At 46.9% G+C, this 20,435-nt stretch overlaps 1 protein-coding gene across 1 annotated transcript in view; it reads left to right on the forward strand.

Annotated features, from left to right (window-relative positions):
• DYNC1H1 (dynein cytoplasmic 1 heavy chain 1) overlaps positions 1 to 20,435 on the forward strand; it is a 148,790-nt gene that overhangs the window by 113,167 nt on the left and 15,188 nt on the right. Inside the window, exons 63-71 of the mRNA XM_068254710.1 lie at positions 439 to 613; positions 2,084 to 2,159; positions 3,087 to 3,247; positions 7,002 to 7,113; positions 7,212 to 7,272; positions 11,901 to 12,024; positions 12,137 to 12,250; positions 15,747 to 15,917; positions 19,072 to 19,289. Of these exons, the coding sequence (XP_068110811.1) occupies positions 439 to 613; positions 2,084 to 2,159; positions 3,087 to 3,247; positions 7,002 to 7,113; positions 7,212 to 7,272; positions 11,901 to 12,024; positions 12,137 to 12,250; positions 15,747 to 15,917; positions 19,072 to 19,289 (1,212 nt within the window). The remainder of the gene's footprint in view (positions 1 to 438; positions 614 to 2,083; positions 2,160 to 3,086; positions 3,248 to 7,001; positions 7,114 to 7,211; positions 7,273 to 11,900; positions 12,025 to 12,136; positions 12,251 to 15,746; positions 15,918 to 19,071; positions 19,290 to 20,435) is intronic.

The following is a 20,435-nucleotide window of genomic DNA, read 5'->3' on the forward strand; positions in this document are numbered from 1 at the left end:
GTAACATTCACACTATGATTTCTGCTTGGCTGGGAATTAATGGGGTGTAGGGGGCGGGTACGTGCTTATTATAAAGATTAGGCCTAAGGCCCGTTTAAAAACGGGAGCTAGCCTTTGGCCGCCACTCCCCGCACTGCTCTCTCTCTCCCCATGGCCAGCACACCCTCCCCTTTCTAGCCCAGTCCTCCCCTGCTGCGTGTCATCCCCCCCCCCCCTCCCCCAGCTCTCGGCAGTGTCTCTGCGTCACTGCACATGCGCACAACAACAAAAAACACACAGGGACGTGGGACGCAGAGACACTTGCCTATTAAGTAGGAAAAGAGAGTTCAAGTAAAGATAATGGGCATTTTATAGTTGGCCAGCTTGAGATGTTGTCTGTTTAGATCTTTTGTTGTATAATGGTTTTTAATTTATTTATTTATTTTTTGTATTATTTAGGGAACCAACCTATGACCAGGAGTTCCAGCATTTCCTGAGAGGGAAGGAGATCGTTCTCGGCTCCTCCATCATTCCCAAAATCAGCGGCCTGACAGAAGAGCAGGTGGAGGCCATGGTGCGGCTCGCCAACCTGCCCGCCTTCCGGGACCTCATAAGCAAGGTGGAAGCAGATGATGTAAGTTTCCCCGCTGCAGATCACATGTGGAAATGAAATGTGCCTATCGACCGAATTGGTCAGACGATTCTTTGACAATCGTCAAAAAATATTCAATGCATCAATTGCTGATTGGATTGGATTATATTTTTGGTCCCAGTTTGTGTAACCAAATGTTTCCGATTGATCGCCGATCGGATCGTTCGGGAGATTGTACAGTTCCTGGGCACCTTAGGTGCACTATGGCAAAACATGTGTAAAATGTTAAATATGTGTAAACCTAGACAAAGTACGTTTTTTTCCAGAGTAAAATGAGCCATACATTTTCTCCTATGTTGCTGTCATTTACAGCAGGTAGTAGAAATCTGACAGTACCGACAGGTTTTGGACTAATCCATCTCTTCATGGGAGATTCTCAGCAAGGCTTTTATTCTTTATAAAGATATTCCCTAAAAAGGATTTAAACAATGATGCTGGCCAGCTTCCCTGCTCGCTACACAGTTTTTTGGCAGTTGGACAGAGCAACTGCCATTCACTAAGTGCTTTTGACAATAAATAGATCCCTGAGAATCCCCCCATGAAGAGATGGACTAGTCCAAAACTTGTCGCTTCTGTCAGATTTCTACTACCCCTACTGTAAGTGACTTATTTCTTTGTTTGCACATATTTTAAATTTTACAATTTTTCGCCATAGTGCCCCTTTAAACCATCAATTTTCCAGTTTGATCAAAACGATCCAATAGAGAAGAAATCGTAAATCCTGTTCCGATTGATAAAAAATGAGCGATTTATTCCCGTTTAGTTTTTTTTTTTTTTTTTTTTTTTTTTTTTTTTATATATAAAAGAGCAGCACCCTATATGGGAGAAATGACGCACTCATTTAATTTAAGGAGAAAAATGGTGGCGGTTCTCGGTTCACTTTAAAGAGCGTCTAAAACGAGAGTAAATCTCGCTTCAGACCTCATAGATAGCAGGGGCATGTGTGCCCCTGCTAAAACGCCGCTATCCCGCGGCTTAACGGGGGTCCCTGATCCCCCAAATCCCCTCCGTGCAGCGGGGGAGCGCTTCCGCATTGGGGCAGGGCTAACCGCTGCAGCCCTGCCTCCCGCGCGTCTATCAGACGCGTACCTCCGCCTCTCCCCCGCCCCACTCAGTCTTCCTTCACTGAGAGGGGCGGGGGAGAGGTGGCGATGCTCGTCTGATAGATGCGCTGAGAGGCAGGGCTGCAGCAGTTAGCCCTGCCTCCAGGAAGAGTAAAATTTACGACCAAGTTGGTCGTTGATTTTGCAGGGGGGGGGGGGGGGGGTTGGGGTTGAAGGGACCACCATTTACACACGTGCCCCTGCTAACTATGAGCTCTGAAGCGAGATTTATTTTCGCTTCAGAGTCTCTTTAAGTTGCTCCTTTCTCTATTTTATTTTAATCTACTCAATGTGTCGCCCTAACACTGCTAATATATATTTGAAGACTAATGGTTTGCTTTGTTTACAGCAATTCTGCATCTGGCTGGAGAGCAGCTCTCCGGAGCAGACCGTGCCATACCTGTGGAGCGAAGAGAAGCCTGCCAGTAAGTGTTGGGAGATTGGCATTGTTTTGGGGGTGGAGCTTTAAACAGCCGATCAAACTTCAGCCATTCAATTTACACAGGAAAATGTAAACTGCAGCCATTCTTACTCGGTTAATAGCAGGGTTCAATTAGGCACTGGATGACTGGGATTAATATACAGGAAAGTGGGTTGGAGCCTAAAACAGCCAATCAAAATTCACCTAATGATTTTCAAGGGGAATATTATTATTGACTTAGAAACAAACAAGCATTAGGTACAATATTTACATTGCTTCCATTCGTCCACTGTTAAGTCAGAGGCATCAAGCCTGTTACAGTAGGCACTGGATGACTGGGGGTTCAAATTCAGAAAAGTGATCAGAGCCACAAATGGCCAATCAGATTTGTTTGATTTCAATGTGAAATTTAAACTGCTTACATTCTCACATTGATGCCACGCACCCCAAAGCTCACAAACCTGGTTATTGAGTTACTGTTAAGGTTGGAAAAAGTGGCCGGACCCAACAACCAAATGCATACCAGGGCAATGCCGGTTCTTCAACTAGTCTAGTGTATAAGAGTAGAATACTGAGATTAAGCTCGACTGACCCTGTGTCCATAAGACACCCATCAGAGGGTACTTTAAGATACGCCATCTACCACTGCTGAGGGGAGTCTAATGCAAGAAGCGGTAGAATCCAGTTCTCTGCTCATATTTTCAAATGTGATGAGGACCCCATTAACTGCTATATCCTCCAGTGTGCACACTCCCATTGCAGCCCATCTACAATACTGGGACGATAGTAATTTAGTGAGAGCAGGGGTTCTGTATGGAGCCGGGTTTGAGGTAGAATGGGCTTATGAGAGCAGGTGAGGGCTTTCTAAGCAGGGGTACTAAAGAGGAAAGTCTATCGTAATGTAAGTAACCCTCATCTCCTTGCCTTCCAGCTCCCATCGGTCAGTCTGTCCACCGCTTGCTCCTGATCCAAGCCTTCCGACCAGACCGTATGCTGGCCATGGCGCATATCTTTGTCTCCAACATCCTGGGAGAATCCTTCATGTCCGTCATCGACCAGCCATTAGATCTGGCACACATTGTGGACACCGAGGTAATGAGGTTGTGATAACCAAGTCATCCCTTAAAGGTCAACCTGAAGTCAAGATAAAGCAAAGATAGGGAAGCCTCAGTGTTCTCCCCAGGCTCTTTTTTTAGCCGGTTGCTCCACCCGGCTAGTTTTGTTGAGCACCCGGCTGTCTTCAGCTCACCTCCTGCTATACTTTAAGCAGATTTGCTCACAGAAGCACCGGCCCTGCATTCTCTCATCTCGCCCCACCCGGCTACTTTTTCATGCCACCCGGCTACTTTTTCATGCCACCCGGCTGGAAAAAAATTCTAGGGAGAACACTGAGCCTCTGGAGGGTGCCAAAGGCTTTCCTGATCTGTGTACACCCCTGGGACCCTTAAACCTCCCTGATGGTACCCCAGAGTCAGTGGTAGCCGCCGGGAGGTCTATGCAGAGCCTTATACACAGCGGGCGTTGTCACTCACCTTCCTCTGGGTCCAGACACGAGAATGCCATTCTCCTTCCTGCCCTCGGAGGCTCTGCTGAGATCGTGGTTTGTTATGATGACAGACGGCAATTTCATTAGTGTTACATCGCCACCCGGAGGACGCAGGGGGAACTGCAGCGCTGGATCCCAGGGAGGTGAAGTGCTGAGCTGCTGCAGATCTCTCTAGCAGCATAATTGTATTCCTTGTTTTAGGGCAGGGCTGCCCAATAGGTCGATCGCGATCTACCGGTAGATCGCGACCGCCTGATTGGTAGATCAGGCCGCATCCCATTGACTTTTGTGGCCAGCAGCTGTAGGACGCGGCCACTTGGCCGCGTCCTATCAGATTCTGCTGCTGGCCGCTGATGTGTCCAATCAGGAGAGGAGAGAGGCGCGGCTGAGAGGCTAAGGGCGGCAGTGTCATGGCTGGGGGCGGTGCTGGAGGCAACACTTCCGCCTCCTCTCACGCTGCCCGCCAGAGCGCTCCCTCAGCCGCCTGGTGATGTGATCTCCGCCGTGAAGTTGGCTGCGCGCACGAGGTGTCATGGCTGCCCGCATCGCTGCTGCACATGGCCTGTATGGGGAGATGACAAGCCCGCAGACTCCACAGTTGAAGGGAGGTAAGTGTGCCCGCCCTATACCTAGCTAACCTGTACTGAGGGGACCTACGCCTAGCTAACCTGTACTGAGGGGACCTACGCCTAGCTAACCTGTACTGAGGGGACCTATGCCTAGCTAACCTGTACTGAGGGGACCTATGCCTAGCTAACCTGTACTGAGGGGACCTATGCCTAGCTAACCTGTACTGAGGGGACCTATGCCTAGCTAACCTGTACTGAGGGGACCTATGCCTAGCTAACCTGTACTGAGGGGACCTATGCCTAGCTAACCTGTACTGAGGGGACCTATGCCTAGCTAACCTGTACTGAGGGGACCTATGCCTAGCTAACCTGTACTGAGGGGACCTATGCCTAGCTAACCTGTACTGAGGGGACCTATGCCTAGCTAACCTGTACTGAGGGGACCTATGCCTAGCTAACCTGTACTGAGGGGACCTATGCCTAGCTAACCTGTACTGAGGGACCTATGCCTAGCTAACCTGTACTGAGGGGACCTATACCTAGCTAACCTGTACTGATGGGACCTATACCTAGCTAACCTGTACTGAGGGGACCTATGCCTAGCTAACCTGTACTGAGGGGACCTATGCCTAGCTAACCTGTACTGAGGGACCTATGCCTAGCTAACCTGTACTGAGGGGACCTATACCTAGCTAACCTGTACTGAAGGGACCTACACCTAGCTAACCTGTACTGATGGGACCTACGCCTAGCTAACCTGTACTGAGGGGACCTACGCCTAGCTAACCTGTACTGAGGGGACCTACGCCTAGCTAACCTGTACTGAGGGGACCTACGCCTAGCTGACCTGTACTGAGGGGACCTACGCCTAGCTAACCTGTACTGAGGGGACCTACGCCTAGCTGACCTGTACTGAGGGGACCTACGCCTAGCTAACCTGTACTGAGGGGACCTACGCCTAGCTAACCTGTACTGAGGGGACCTATGCCTAGCTAACCTGTACTGAGGGGACCTATGCCTAGCTAACCTGTACTGAGGGGACCTATGCCTAGCTAACCTGTACTGAGGGGACCTGTGCCTAGCTGACCTGTACTGAGAGGACCTATGCCTAGCTAACCTGTACTGAGGGGACCTATGCCTAGCTAACCTGTACTGAAGGGACCTATGCCTAGCTAACCTGTACTGAAGGGACCTATGCCTAGCTAACCTGTACTGAAGGGACCTATGCCTAGCTAACCTGTACTGAAGGGACCTATGCCTAGCTAACCTGTACTGAAGGGACCTATGCCTAGCTAACCTGTACTGAGGGGACCTATGCCTAACTACCTTTCGGGGGGGGGGTGCATTTAAAACGTTGGTAGATCTCCTGGCCTCGGCGAATTTTAAAGTAGCTCGCGAGCCGAAAAAGTGTGGGCACCCCTGTTTTAGGGTCTGAAAGCTTGCTTAAAAATTGCACCGCTTTAAGACCATTAAAGAGGAGCTGTTAGGTATAGGGTCTCAGAGAAAAAAAAACACATATATCAGTAGCTAAAGATTGGCTGTACTTAAATTACATATGCATTTCACTGTCCACATTTGTACTTCACAGAATTTGTATATAGTATTTGCAGAGAATGATGCTCCTGACAGCTCATGGCAGGTTCCATGTTTGTCTGTCTCCTATGAAGCCAAATGTGTCGTCATGTCCTGCCTGCTTCCTGATGATTCACTCACACAAAAGATCCCTAATGAATAACACTACTCTGCAGTGAATATTGATTAACCATGTGGCTAGGAACCATAGCGGACTCCTGCAGTGTACTCTGCCCAGAGATTTATCAGTGCTATGCTGTTGTAACATGAGCCTGTACTTTCTCACTAGCAGCCAAGGGGAGGACCCAAGCAGCCCCAGAATGCTTTGCAGTATGGTATGCGGCCTTTTGTCCTTTTGAGAGCTTGGGTCTAACAGCTTTGCTGATAAGCACACATTAAAAGTAATAGAGATTTTTAACTTCAGTATTGCCTTTTTGGCTATCTTCTAAACTGTTTAACACAGGAGAATAGAGGTTTAAATTAGCTTTTGCAGCCTGACAGTTACTCTTTAAATCCGGAAATAATCCTGGCACCCAGAGCGTTTAAGCAATCTTTGAGTTTGTCGATGATTGCGCGCGGCCACACTGCACAAGCATGAACACACGTACGCCCCTCGTGGTTTCCTAGTAAGGACATGCGTTTGACGTCACACACGTGCATCCTTACCAGTAAACCACTAGGGGCGTACGTGTGTATGTACAGCGGGATGCGCCCGGAGCAGCAGAGGGACAAGCGGAGGCCGTGGACAGGTAATGTGTATTTTACACTGGGGACCGGGGGACACTTTTCATTAGGGGCGGCGAGGCGGATGCAGCGCATAAGGCCAATTCCTAATCGATTTCAGCATGAAATTGGGAATTGGCCTGTGGTGTGTGGGCAGCTGACAGATCTGTCTAATCGGATTCGATTAGAGAGAGATTTGTCTCTTGGTCGAATCTGCCCATTATCGCTAGATAACAGTGATCATGTGACTAGGCGCCACACTGCTGTCATTACCTCTGGTTTGATCAAATTACCGTAACCTGACAGTAGTTCGTATACAATGGCAGGTGGCCTTTAAATCTTAGAAATGGCAGTGGATTAAATCAAAATGCAGGGAGCTTAGCTAGCCAGCTGCACAATATACATGAGTAATTTGCATTACAATTTATTCCCACAGGTGAAACCAAATGCCCCGATTCTCATGTGCTCCGTCCCCGGGTACGATGCCAGCGGTCGGGTGGAGGATCTGGCAGCGGAACAGAACACTCAGATTACCTCCATTGCTATTGGTAAGCCTCGGCCTGTTCCTGACTATAAACTTGTGGTTAATGACATTGTTCTTCTCCTCCCTGTGCTCACTGTGTATCTGTGCATTGTGCTCCCCCAGGCTCAGCAGAAGGCTTCAATCAAGCTGAGAAGGCCATCAACACAGCCGTGAAGTCCGGAAGGTCGGTTATGACTATTTAACCACCCTGGCGTTCTGATAAGATCGCCAGGGAGGCTGCGGGAGGGTTTTTTTTTAAATAAAAAAAAAACTATTTCATGCAGCCAACTGAAAGTTGGCTGCATGAAAGCCCACTAGAGGGCGCTCCGGAGGCGTTCTTCCGATCGCCTCCGGCGCCCAGAATAAACAAGGAAGGCCGCAATGAGCGGCCTTCCTTGTTTTGCTTACACCGTCGCCATAGCGACGAGCGGAGTGACGTCATGGACGTCAGCTGACGTCAGACGCCTCCGATCCAGCCCTTAGCGCTGGCCGGAACTTTTTGTTCCGGCTGCGCAGGGCTCAGGCGGCTGGGGGGACCCTCTTTCGCCGCTGCTCGCGGCGAATCGCCGCAGAGCGGCGGCGATCGGGCAGCACACGCGGCTGGCAAAGTGCCGGCTGCGTGTGCTGCACTTTATTTGGCGCAAATCGGCCCAGCAGGGCCTGAGCGGCAGGCTCCGGCGGTACTGGACGAGCTGAGCTCGTCCATACCGCCCAGCTGGTTAAAGAGAATCTGTATTGTTAAAATCGCACAAAAGTAAACATACCAGTGCGTTAGGGGACATCTCCTATACCCCTCTGTCACAATTTCGCCGCTCCCCGCCACATTAAAAGTGGTTAAAAACAGTTTTAAAAAGTTTGTTTATAAACAAACAAAATGCCACCAAAACAGGAAGTAGGTTGATGTACAGTATGTCCACACATAGAAAATACATTCATACACAAGCAGGCTGTATACACCCTTCCTTTTGAATCTCAAGAGATCATTTGTGTGTTTCTTTCCCCCTGCAGCTATCTTCCACTGAAGTGTCAGGCTGTTTCTTCCTGCAGAGTGCAGACAGCTCTGCCTGTATGTAATTCCTCAGTATGTGAAAGCCCAGCCAACTCAGAGGAGGATTTATCCAGCTTGTAAAAGATAAGAGAGAAGAGAGAAGCTGCCCTAATCTAAATAATACACAGGCAGTGTGCAGAGAGGGGCCTGGAGGGGGGAGATGCATCACAGAACCACAACACTGAAGAACTTGGCAGCCTTCCAGACACAGGCTGACAAGTCTGACAAGAGAGAGATACGTTGATTTATTACAGAGATGGTGATAGTAGAACGTGCTGCAGTAAGCCAGAACACATTAGAATAGCTTTTGGAACTTGTAGGATGATAAAAAACAGGATGCAATTTTTGTTATGGAGTCTCTTTAAGAACAGTTCTTTGCAAATTTTGCAGTGCCTGAAAAACCTTAAATTTACTATAATAAGCTCAGCAGATCTGCGATGAAGCAGATCTGAGATGAAAAACTAACTATAACAAATAACAAGTAACTTGTCTATATATCTTATCTAAAGCTTAGATAGTTTACACAGCATATCTAGCTGCAAACACCTTCAACATAATTATTTCTTCCTGTGATACAATGAGGGCAGCCATGTTCTGCTTGTCACATTACACACAGGCAAGCTGATCTGCATCTCCAGCCCTCAGCCTGTGAAAACCTAATTCCCCCTCCTCCCCTCTGCCTCTGAAATCTCTGGCTAGTAACCCCTCCTGCTCATCCTGCCCAGACTGAGCTCCTGTAAGCCTTTGCTACTGTCTGAAAATGCCAAGGCACTCTGAAAACCTGTGGGCGAGGCTTGTTTAGTTTATAGGGAATTGGAGTATTAAAACAAAAACAAAAAAGTATTTGGCTTGAGGAATGCCCTATAAACTATATAAAAGGAACACCATTATGCAATGAATAAAAGTTCACCTAGGATCCACTTTAATATTGTTCACCCTATGCGCTCATAAAGACTGGTATGGGTGACTGATCGCCACTCCTTTAATTGGACTTGATGCATGAATTGAGCTAGACCAGGCATGGGCAAACTTGGCCCTCCAGCTGTTACAGAACTACAAGTCCCACAATGCATTTGACTTTGAGTCATGACTGTGGCTGTCAGATTCCTGCAATGCATTGTGGGACTTAACTTAAAGCGGATCCAAGATGAAAAACTATAACAAGTAACTTGTCTATATATCTTATGTACAGTTTAGATGGTTTAAACAGCAAATCTGTCTGCATATAGCTTTAATAGAATATGATGATTTCTTCCTGTGATACAATGACAGCAGCCATGTTTGTAAACATTACACACAGCCAAGCTTATCTGCATCTTCAGCACTCAGACTGGGAAAAAAACCTAATCCCCCCCCCTCCTCCCCTCTGCCTCTGAAATCTCTGGCTAGTAATACCTCCCCCTCCTCCTGCCCAGACTGAGCTCCCATGAGCCCTTGCTACTGCCAAGGCTCTCTGAAAACTGTGGGCAGGGCTTTAGTATACAGGGAATTAGAGTAATAAAACAAAAAAGTATTTGGCTTTAGGAATGCCCTATAAACAATAGGAAAGGAACACAATTATGCAATGAGTAAAAGTTCACCTCAGATCCACTTTAACCACTTCAGCCTTTAGTGTTTTTTTTCACCTTATGCATCCGAGCAATTTTCACCTCCCATTCATTCACCAATAACGTTATCACTAATTATCACAAATGATCTATATCTTGGTTTTTCCGCCACCAATCAGACTAGGCCTTCCTTATGTGGTACATTTTGCTAAGAAATTTTATTCTAAATGCATTTTAACAGGGATATTAAGAGAACAATGGAAAAAAAATCATGATTTGTCAGTTTTCGGCCGTTATAGCTTTAAAATAATACATGCTACCATAATTCAAACCCATGTATTTTATTTGCCCATTTGTCCCGGTTATTATTACACTATTTAAATGATGTCCCTATCAATGTATGGCACTGATATTTTATTTGGAAATAAAGGTGCATTTTTTCTATTTGCGTCCATCACTATTTACAAGCTTCTAATTTAAAAAATATTAGTAATCTACCCTCTTGACATGCATATTAAAGTTCAGACCCTTGGGTAACTATTTTGTTTTTTTTATTTTTTTTTTTGTAATTTTTTTTCTAATTAAAAATTGTCTAAATATTTTTGGGTGTGTGGGAGGTAAACAGTTAATTTTAAATGTAAAAATGTCTATTCATTTTAATAAAAATGTATGTAGATGTAGTTTTACTATTTATAAGGGAAGACGCGGAGAGCCCAGTATAGTGTAGTATGTACTGTAAATTGGGTATGGAAGGTAAGTATAGGTAGGTTATACTCACAAACAAGGGTTACCGTCCAGGTAACCACTATGAAGGCAGGTGAGGAGATTAGACCTGTCCCCACTCAGGATTAAGAAGTCGCTCTCTGTAGATCGGGAAAAAGTAAGAATTCCCCTCCACCAGGGGTGGAAACAACTGCAAAAGTAGTACAGAGGCGCCCACAGGGTAAAAACAAGATTTCTTTAAAATGGATAAAATGAAGTACCGGTAGGTAGCGGTGGACTTACCCCTCCAAAACAGACACAAAAATTGCTGTTTTAAGCAAAAATCAGTTTATTTACATACTCTGAGCAAGGTGCAACGCGTTTCGCGGGTATATCCCACTTCCTCAGGCAATAAATAGGAGCATATCACTGTTGACAGAAAACAGTATGCTAAGTACTCATACAGACAGCCAAGATTTTTAATTAATTTTTTGTATAATAACTTTTTTTTATATATCTTGGCTGTCTGTATGAGTACTTAGCATACTGGCTTCTGTCAACAGTGATATGCTCCTATTTATTGCCTGAGGAAGTGGGATATACCCGCGAAACGCGTTGCACCTTGTTCGGAGTATGTAAATAAACTGATTTTTGCTTAAAACAGCAATTTTTGTGTCTGTTTTGGAGGGGTAAGTCCACCGCTACTTACTTCATTTTATCCATTTTAAAGAAATATTGTTTTTACCCTGTGGGCGCCTCTGTACTACTTTTGTAGTTTTACTATTTGGCCACAAGATGACCACAGTCAAACTTTTTTTTTTTTTTTTTTGTGGCTACCTGTAATCGTACTTACAGGAAGTGAAGAGGGGATGTGTAACAGAACAATCGCGGCTTCTCCATAGAAGCCAGTGATAGTTCTAAGGGACTGCTTTCCCATTCATTGATCTCCGGGCTAACTGGCGGCCCGCAAACCCCGGCGGGGCCGTTTTTTTCATGGATGTAGCTCCTACGTCCAGCATGCATATTTGGACGTAGGAGCGACGTTCTGAAGGCTAACGTGGTTAAAGGACAAGTGAAGCGAGAGGGATATGGAGGCTGCCACATTTATTTCCTTTTAAGCAATACCAGTTGCCTGGCTATCCTGCTGATCCTCTGCCTCTAATACGTTTAGCCATAGCCCCTGAACAAGCATGCAGCAGATCAGGTGTTTCTGACATTATTGTCAGATCTGACAGGATTAGCTGCATGCTTGTTTCTGCTGTGATTCAGACACTACTGCAGCCACATAGATCAGCAGGGCAGCCGGGCAACAGGTATTGTTTAAAAGGAAATAAATATGGCAGCCTCCATATTCTTCTCACTACAGTTGTCCTTTTAGTGACAGGAGGAGAAACAGTGGTATATATTTTATCGTAACGTATAGAGAATTGCAGTAGGTGGGATGTGTCGGTTAGCCTGTGTAAGAGCTGTAAGTAAAGGCAGATGACGGACAATCTCCTCATGTTGTGGTTGCAGGTGGGTGATGCTGAAGAACGTTCACCTGGCGCCCGGCTGGCTGATGCAGCTGGAGAAGAAGCTCCACTCCCTGCAGCCCCATTCCTCCTTCCGCCTCTTCCTGACTATGGAAATCAACCCCAAGGTACCGCGGGTGGCAATGCTTACTTACTGCAGCTGCTGCTTCAGTGTTTTTTGTTTTTTTCCCCCTCTCCTGTGTTTTGTGGATTTAATCGTGTTTGGCTCTGTCCGTCAAGGTTCCGGTGAATCTGCTTCGTGCCGGACGCATCTTTGTGTTTGAACCGCCGCCTGGTGTGAAGGCCAACATGCTGAGGACCTTCAGCAGCATTCCAGTGGCCAGAATCTGCAAGGTAAGGCATTGATGCTCCTATGACAGCCTATCCGAACGCTGGACACCAGTGACATCACTGAATGCAGCCTATCCATTCACTAGAGACCAGAGACATCACTGAGAATGCAGCCTAATTATTCACTAGAGACCAGTGACATCACTGAGGATGCAGCCTATCCATTCACTAGAGACCCGTGACATCACAGAGAATGCAGCCTATCCATTCACTAGAGACCAGTGACATCGCTGAGAATGCAGCCTAGCCATTCACTAGAGACCAGTGACATCACTGAGAATGCAGCCTAGCCATTCACTAGAGACCAGTGACATCACTGAGAATGCAGCCTAGCCATTCACTAGAGACCAGTGACATCACTGAGAATGCAGCCTATCCATTCACTACAGACCAGTGACATCACTGAGAATGCAGCCTATCCATTCACTACAGACCAGTGACACCACTGAGAATGCAGCCTCTCTATTCACTAGAGACTAGTGACACCACTGAGAATGCAGCCTATCCATTCACTAGAGACCAGTGACATCACTGAGAATGCAGCCTATCCATTCACTAGAGACCAGTGACGTCACTGAGAATGCAGCCCATCCATTCACTAGAGACCAGTGACCTCACTGAGAATGCAGCCCATCCATTCACTAGAGACCAGTGACCTCACTGAGAATGCTGCCTATCCATTCACTAGAGACCAGTGACATCACTGAGAATGCAGCCTCTCTATTCACTAGAGACTAGTGACACCACTGAGAATGCAGCCTATCCATTCACTACAGACCAGTGACGTCACTGAGAATGCAGCCTATCCATTCACTAGAGACCAGTGACATCACTGAGAATGCAGCCTATCCATTCACTAGAGACCAGTGACGTCACTGAGAATGCAGCCTATCCATTCACTAGAGACCAGTGACCTCACTGAGAATGCAGCCCATTCATTCACTAGAGACCAGTGACCTCACTGAGAATGCTGCCTATCCATTCACTAGAGACCAGTGACCTCACTGAGAATGCAGCCCATCCATTCACTAGAGACCAGTGACCTCACTGAGAATGCAGCCTATCCATTCACTAGAGACCAGTGACGTCACTGAGAATGCAGCCTATCCATTCACTAGAGACCAGTGACCTCACTGAGAATGCAGCCCATCCATTCACTAGAGACCAGTGACCTCACTGAGAATGCTGCCTATCCATTCACTAGAGACCAGAGACATCACTGAGAATGCAGCCTAATTATTCACTAGAGACCAGTGACATCACTGAGGATGCAGCCTATCCATTCACTAGAGACCCGTGACATCACAGAGAATGCAGCCTATCCATTCACTAGAGACCAGTGACATCGCTGAGAATGCAGCCTAGCCATTCACTAGAGACCAGTGACATCACTGAGAATGCAGCCTAGCCATTCACTAGAGACCAGTGACATCACTGAGAATGCAGCCTAGCCATTCACTAGAGACCAGTGACATCACTGAGAATGCAGCCTATCCATTCACTACAGACCAGTGACATCACTGAGAATGCAGCCTATCCATTCACTACAGACCAGTGACACCACTGAGAATGCAGCCTCTCTATTCACTAGAGACTAGTGACACCACTGAGAATGCAGCCTATCCATTCACTAGAGACCAGTGACATCACTGAGAATGCAGCCTATCCATTCACTAGAGACCAGTGACGTCACTGAGAATGCAGCCCATCCATTCACTAGAGACCAGTGACGTCACTGAGAATGCAGCCCATCCATTCACTAGAGACCAGTGACCTCACTGAGAATGCAGCCCATCCATTCACTAGAGACCAGTGACCTCACTGAGAATGCTGCCTATCCATTCACTAGAGACCAGTGACATCACTGAGAATGCAGCCTCTCTATTCACTAGAGACTAGTGACACCACTGAGAATGCAGCCTATCCATTCACTACAGACCAGTGACGTCACTGAGAATGCAGCCTATCCATTCACTAGAGACCAGTGACATCACTGAGAATGCAGCCTATCCATTCACTAGAGACCAGTGACGTCACTGAGAATGCAGCCTATCCATTCACTAGAGACCAGTGACCTCACTGAGAATGCAGCCCATTCATTCACTAGAGACCAGTGACCTCACTGAGAATGCTGCCTATCCATTCACTAGAGACCAGTGACCTCACTGAGAATGCAGCCCATCCATTCACTAGAGACCAGTGACCTCACTGAGAATGCAGCCTATCCATTCACTAGAGACCAGTGACGTCACTGAGAATGCAGCCTATCCATTCACTAGAGACCAGTGACCTCACTGAGAATGCAGCCCATCCATTCACTAGAGACCAGTGACCTCACTGAGAATGCTGCCTATCCATTCACTAGAGACCAGTGACATCACTGAGAATGCAGCCCATCCATTCACTAGAGACCAGTGACATCACTGAGAATGCAGCCTATCCATTCACTAGAGACCAGTGACATCACTGAGAATGCAGCCTATCCATTCACTAGAGACCAGTGACATCACTGAGAATGCAGCCTAGCCATTCACTAGAGACCAGATACATCACTGAGAATGCAGCCTAGCCATTCACTAGAGACCAGTGACATCACTGAGAATGCAGCCTAGCCATTCACTAGAGACCCGTGACATCACAGAGAATGCAGCCTATCCATTCACTACAGACCAGTGACATCACTGAGAATGCAGCCTATACATTCACTGAAGACCAGTGACATCACTGAGAATGCAGCCTATCCATTCACTAGAGACCAGTGACGTCACTGAGAATGCAGCCTATCCATTCACTAGAGACCAGTGACCTCACTGAGAATGCAGCCCATCCATTCACTAGAGACCAGTGACCTCACTGAGAATGCTGCCTATCCATTCACTAGAGACCAGTGACATCACTGAGAATGCAGCCCATCCATTCACTAGAGACCAGTGACATCACTGAGAATACAGCCTATCCATTCACCAGAGACCAGTGACCTCACTGAGAATGCAGCCTTTTTTTTTATTGATAAACCACTTTGATGACATTGGCCTCGATTCACAAAGCATTATCGCATCCGGTAATGCAGAAAACAGCTGACTTTACCGAGCACTTAGGAAAATGTCAATTCATAAAGGTCATTGCCGCATGAAAAGTTGGAATTGCTGAGCAGTGAGGTAAATTACCGACTTGTGCGGTAAATACCTCAACATATGTCAGTAAATGTCAATTCATAAAGACTACAACATGCAGGAAAAGCCCATAAATATTACTGGCACCTCTGGTGTGGCGTAAACGGTGTGAGGACTGTGTTTGAGACTGTGCAGAGCCAGCTGTGACTCACAGAAGCAGAGATGGCTATGATGGTCAGGAGCAAAGCCAATCGAATGAGCCCCTTTCTCCTGCAAGTCTCGCTGATCACATTTTGATTGGTTGTGAAGGTTTCTCTAGTAAGAAATGCTTTTCTACACTACTACTACTACCACTACTCTACTTTTTTCTGCACTTCTGTCTCCAGGCTCCCAATGAGCGTGCCCGCCTGTACTTCCTGTTGGCTTGGTTCCACGCCATCATCCAGGAACGTCTACGTTACGCTCCTCTAGGTTGGTCTAAGAAGTATGAGTTTGGTGAGTCGGATCTGAGGTCTGCTTGTGACACGGTGGACACCTGGCTGGATGATACTGCCAAGGTAAGAGTCTAACCCAGGCTTTCTCAACCAGGGTTCCTGGAGTCCTCTGCAGGGGCTCCTTGGCATTTTCCCCCCTTCGTGGAGGAAGTATAATAGATAGGGGGTACTGTAAAAAGAAGCACTAAATTGGGGGTCAGAATAATAATGAGCACAGTATGATTGGAAGAGTAATAGGAGGTAGTGAAATGAACAGCCTCACCTACTTTTATAGACCATGCCTCCGGAAAAATAAATGCAGGGGTTCCTTGAGGTCCAAAACGTATTTGCAGCGTTCCGCCAGGATAAAAGGGTTAAAGGCTGGTCTAATATAACGATTGCTTCTAGCTACCAGCACCATCTGTATGCCTCTGATTTACCCATAGTGTTCTTTTTAGGTTGTCTTGATGAAATAGAACTATACAAAAGCTCTCCCTTTATGACACTCTGATGACCAGGCTGTGAGGACCCCCTTCTTACGCCTGACCTTTTATTTCTTTCACTGTCTTCCATTCCAATCCCTTCTTCTCCATACTCTTCCATACTCACCTTAGACCCACGCACTCCTCGTGACCTACCCTACCTCAGGGTCCAGGCCCTTATACCCTTTCAGTTTCTGGGGCTCTACCCAGCTAACCAGGTTCACCCATCTATGAAAAGCCTGTTCCAGACAGAAGGCCATAGTCCTCTGGAGAACAAGTATATCTAAAGGTGACCATACATATATCGATATATGGGCAGATCAACCAGGAAGACAGATCTCTCTCTCTGATCCAATCTGATCAGAGAGAGATGTGTTTCATGCTCATACACCACAGATCAATTCTTCAGCGATTTCAGTATGAAATGGTGATGGTCAGTGCAATGCTAATAATTCTGTGTTGATGCAAATGTATGGGTTGCTGCATCTGGTCCATTTCTAAGCTGCATAAATGTGCTTAACTACTTCATGCTATACAATTAATGGTTAAAGTTCCAGCAGCACATGTGCATTTGGCAAAATGGACATTTATATAAAAGACCAATTTGTACTTCTGATCAAATATGGGACCTTCATAAATGTCCATTTTGCATGAAGTGATTAAAACACACCGGAACTAAAAATATCAGAGCTGGCCATACTGGGGGATCTTCAATGTCGCAATAACCTTGGTGGCTCTTAGCTTTTCCGGCCCTACCCTCCTTTGCATACTCTCATGGGTAGAGAAAGCACAATGCTCTGAACCAAGCAGTACCTCCCGCAAATAGACTAGGCTTATGCACTCCTCAGCCCATATACACAGACAGGGCCGGGCCGAGGCATAGGCTGGAGAGGCTCCAGCCTCAGGGCGCAGTGTAGGAGGGGGCGCACAATTCATTCAGCTGTTGTTCCTAATTGTGTTTGAAACAGAAAGAAATTAGAAAAGGGGATACATAGCAGTGACTGCAGGCCAGATAACTAGATATTAAGGTGTTGGGGAGGTTGTGGGCCCTGTGGCGCCTCTTAGTCTAATAGCAATCAGTGTGTGACGGCTGGGGTGGCAGGGATGGGGAGGGGCCTCTTAGTGTAATAGCAATCAGTGTGTGACATCTGGGGTGGGAGGGATGAGGGAGGAGCCTCTTAGTGTAACAACAATCAGTGTGTGACGGCTGGGGTGGGAGGGATGGAGGAGGGGCCTCTTAGTGTAATAGCAATCAGTGTGTGACATCTGGGGTGGGAGGGATGAGGGAGGAGCCTCTTAGTGTAATAGCAATCAGTGTGTGATGGCTGGGGTGGGAGGGATGGAGGAGGGGCCTCTTAGTGTAATAGCAATCAGTGTGTGACGGCTGGGGTGGGAGGGATGAGGGAGGAGCCTCTTAGTAATAGCAATCAGTGTGTGACGGCTGGGGTGGCAGGGATGGAGGGGCGCACTTTGGTGTCTCAGCCTTGGGTGCTGGAGGACCTTGTCCTGCCTCTGTACACAGGAGCTGAGAACTGCATTCAATAGAGACATCAGAAAGACTCCCATCTCCTGCAATTATGTGGTATAACAGAGGCGCCAAGTAGAGTAAAATTAGTTAAAATTGTTAAAAAGGGGGAAGTGGGTGGACTCACCTCCCTTCTGAAAAAATGGCCAGACAACGGGCAGGTTACTTCAAGTTTAAAGTAACATTTATTATGAGCTCCAAAAGTGCAACGCGTTTCACGGGTAACAGTCCCGCTTCTTCAGGCAAACAATTTTTGGAGGGAGCAAAGTCGGGTCAAGAGCCAAATATAGCAGATATAACTAATTTTACTCTACTTGGCGCCTCTGTTGTTATACCACATAATTGTTTAGTCCACCCTGGGTGGAGGGGTGTATCCCCATTTCCTTCTATGTACAGAGAGCGACTTCTTAAGGTTACAATTCTCCCCGCCTGCTTATCCAGTGGTTGCCACCCGCCATCCAGTGGAGGCGACCCGTCCTTGTGAGTATAACCATTGTGTGTTTGCATCAGACATCACCTTATTAACATACTACACCATATTGAGCTCTCGGGTCTCCCCCTTTCTTTCAAGCCCATCTCCTGCAAATACACTGACTAGCCTTATGCACTTCTCAGCCCATATACAGTTGCTGAGAACTGCATTTACCCCGCTGTTCAAAGCTCTGAGCCCAGTCGGTGCACAAGCACATGCTCTGTTCTTTCTGCCCTCTCCCTTCAATTACGCTCCTCAACAGCTGTATACAGCGGCCGGAAGAGATCTAAAAGTGTGTGTGATTCGGATAGACTAGTAACCGCGTATGCACGCCACACTACTGGCTCCTGCACATTGGTCTGGAAGCGTGCATGAAGATGCGCATGAGTGGGCTGAGCTTGTACAAGCGGAAAGACTGGTGGCCTGCTAAGCCTCATGGGCACCAAATTTGCAGGGATACGGAGAAACCCTCAGTTATGGCCAGCTCTGTGTGTTTTTATGCAGAAAGGAATATAATAGGAGGATGAGGGGAGTGGAGCCAACCAGTAGACTAAGCATTTTATAAAAATATCAAAAAAGTTTATTATTCAAAAAAGTTTGGGTGTGCTGTAATATTTGCACAAACCTCTTACTGGCCATTCCTAGTCAGCTGTTGGGAACGTTTTATAGGTTTTGAATAATTGTATCTGTGAACTCTTGTATAAGCAGGACAGTAACTCCCCTTTATGACATGAGCTTCTTATTGGATGCTGTTTTCAGGGCCGTCAGAACATCTCCCCGGATAAGATCCCCTGGTCTGCTCTGAAGACCCTCATGGCGCAGTCCATATATGGAGGCCGAATTGACAACGAGTTCGATCAGCGGCTCCTCAACACCTTCCTGGAGAGACTCTTCACCACGTCAAGCTTTGATGGCGACTTCAAGCTGTCCTGTAAGGTGGACGGACACAAAGACATCCAAATGCCCGATGGCATCAGGTACTGAATAATTAAACTGGTATACAAAAGCTGACAAGGTCAATGCCGAACTGTGAACCGTTTAGAATTTCTTTTTTAATGATAGTTGTCCTCGGTTCACATTTATGCGGTTGCAAATCGGATCCATTTCAAACGGCTGTTTTTTAAAATGTTGTACTTTTGTTGCATATGTTTTCGTACAGAAAACATCTTCCAAAAACATGTCATTCTAGGTGTCCATGACTGGCACTGGGGGCCCTGGGGTAAAAGGTAAATTGGGGGCCCACTACACCCACCCTGAAAAGTCAGGCCCCTGAGCTACTTGCTGCTACCCCCCCCCCCCCCAAACATTTTTTGCATCTGTGTCCTGTGCAGTTGTGTGTGAAAGGAGATCAGATTTTGTATTGGCTTTCAGTGCCTCCATGGGTATCCGAGCTCCGGTTAAAAGTGCAAAATCCGGACTCTCCATTCAGTTTTCATGCACAGAGCCTACAGATCCGTTTTTCTGTTTGCCAATATTTTTTAGCATTGGGAACTGTGATTTTGTTTCTGTCCACTCCCCAAAAAAAAAAAATCTCACGGATACGGTTCCTGAACAAGTGTGAACCGGCCCTAAGGGCCCTTTTCCACTAGCGGCGATTGCGATGCTAAATCGCAAATCGCCAGTGATTTTTAAATCGCTACGGTTTGCCTAATAACATAGGAATCGCGGTAGGTAATTTCCACTTACGCGATTTGATTTTTACTTAAGCGCGATCGCGCCCTGGAGTGATTTTGCCGCGATTTTGCAGTGCATTGCACAGCAAAATCGCTGGCAAAATTTTGAACTTTGCTGTATCGCTAGCGTTTAGCGCGAACGCTAGTGATTGCTAGTGGAAAAGGGCCCTAAGGGAGAAGAGGTTCGCTTTAGCCATCAGGGAGGTTCCAGTGTTGGGCATTGGAGTGGGTGAGATTAGTGCAGGGGCGGGGCCATGCCTGTTCTGTAGCACGTGGCTGATCATGCACAGGCACAGCCAGCAGGCACAGTACAGCTACGCTGTAGCATGAAGGGCAGCATGGTTGCAATCAGGTGTCCACTACCTAGGCAAGTATGTGGTTTTCATACAGGTTGCAGCTCGGGTACATTTTTTAACATTTTATAATTGGCCGCTTGCTGTCACTTGATAA

Source organism: Hyperolius riggenbachi, chromosome 9 (genome assembly GCF_040937935.1).
Source record: "Hyperolius riggenbachi isolate aHypRig1 chromosome 9, aHypRig1.pri, whole genome shotgun sequence".
Taxonomy (NCBI): domain Eukaryota; kingdom Metazoa; phylum Chordata; class Amphibia; order Anura; family Hyperoliidae; genus Hyperolius; species Hyperolius riggenbachi.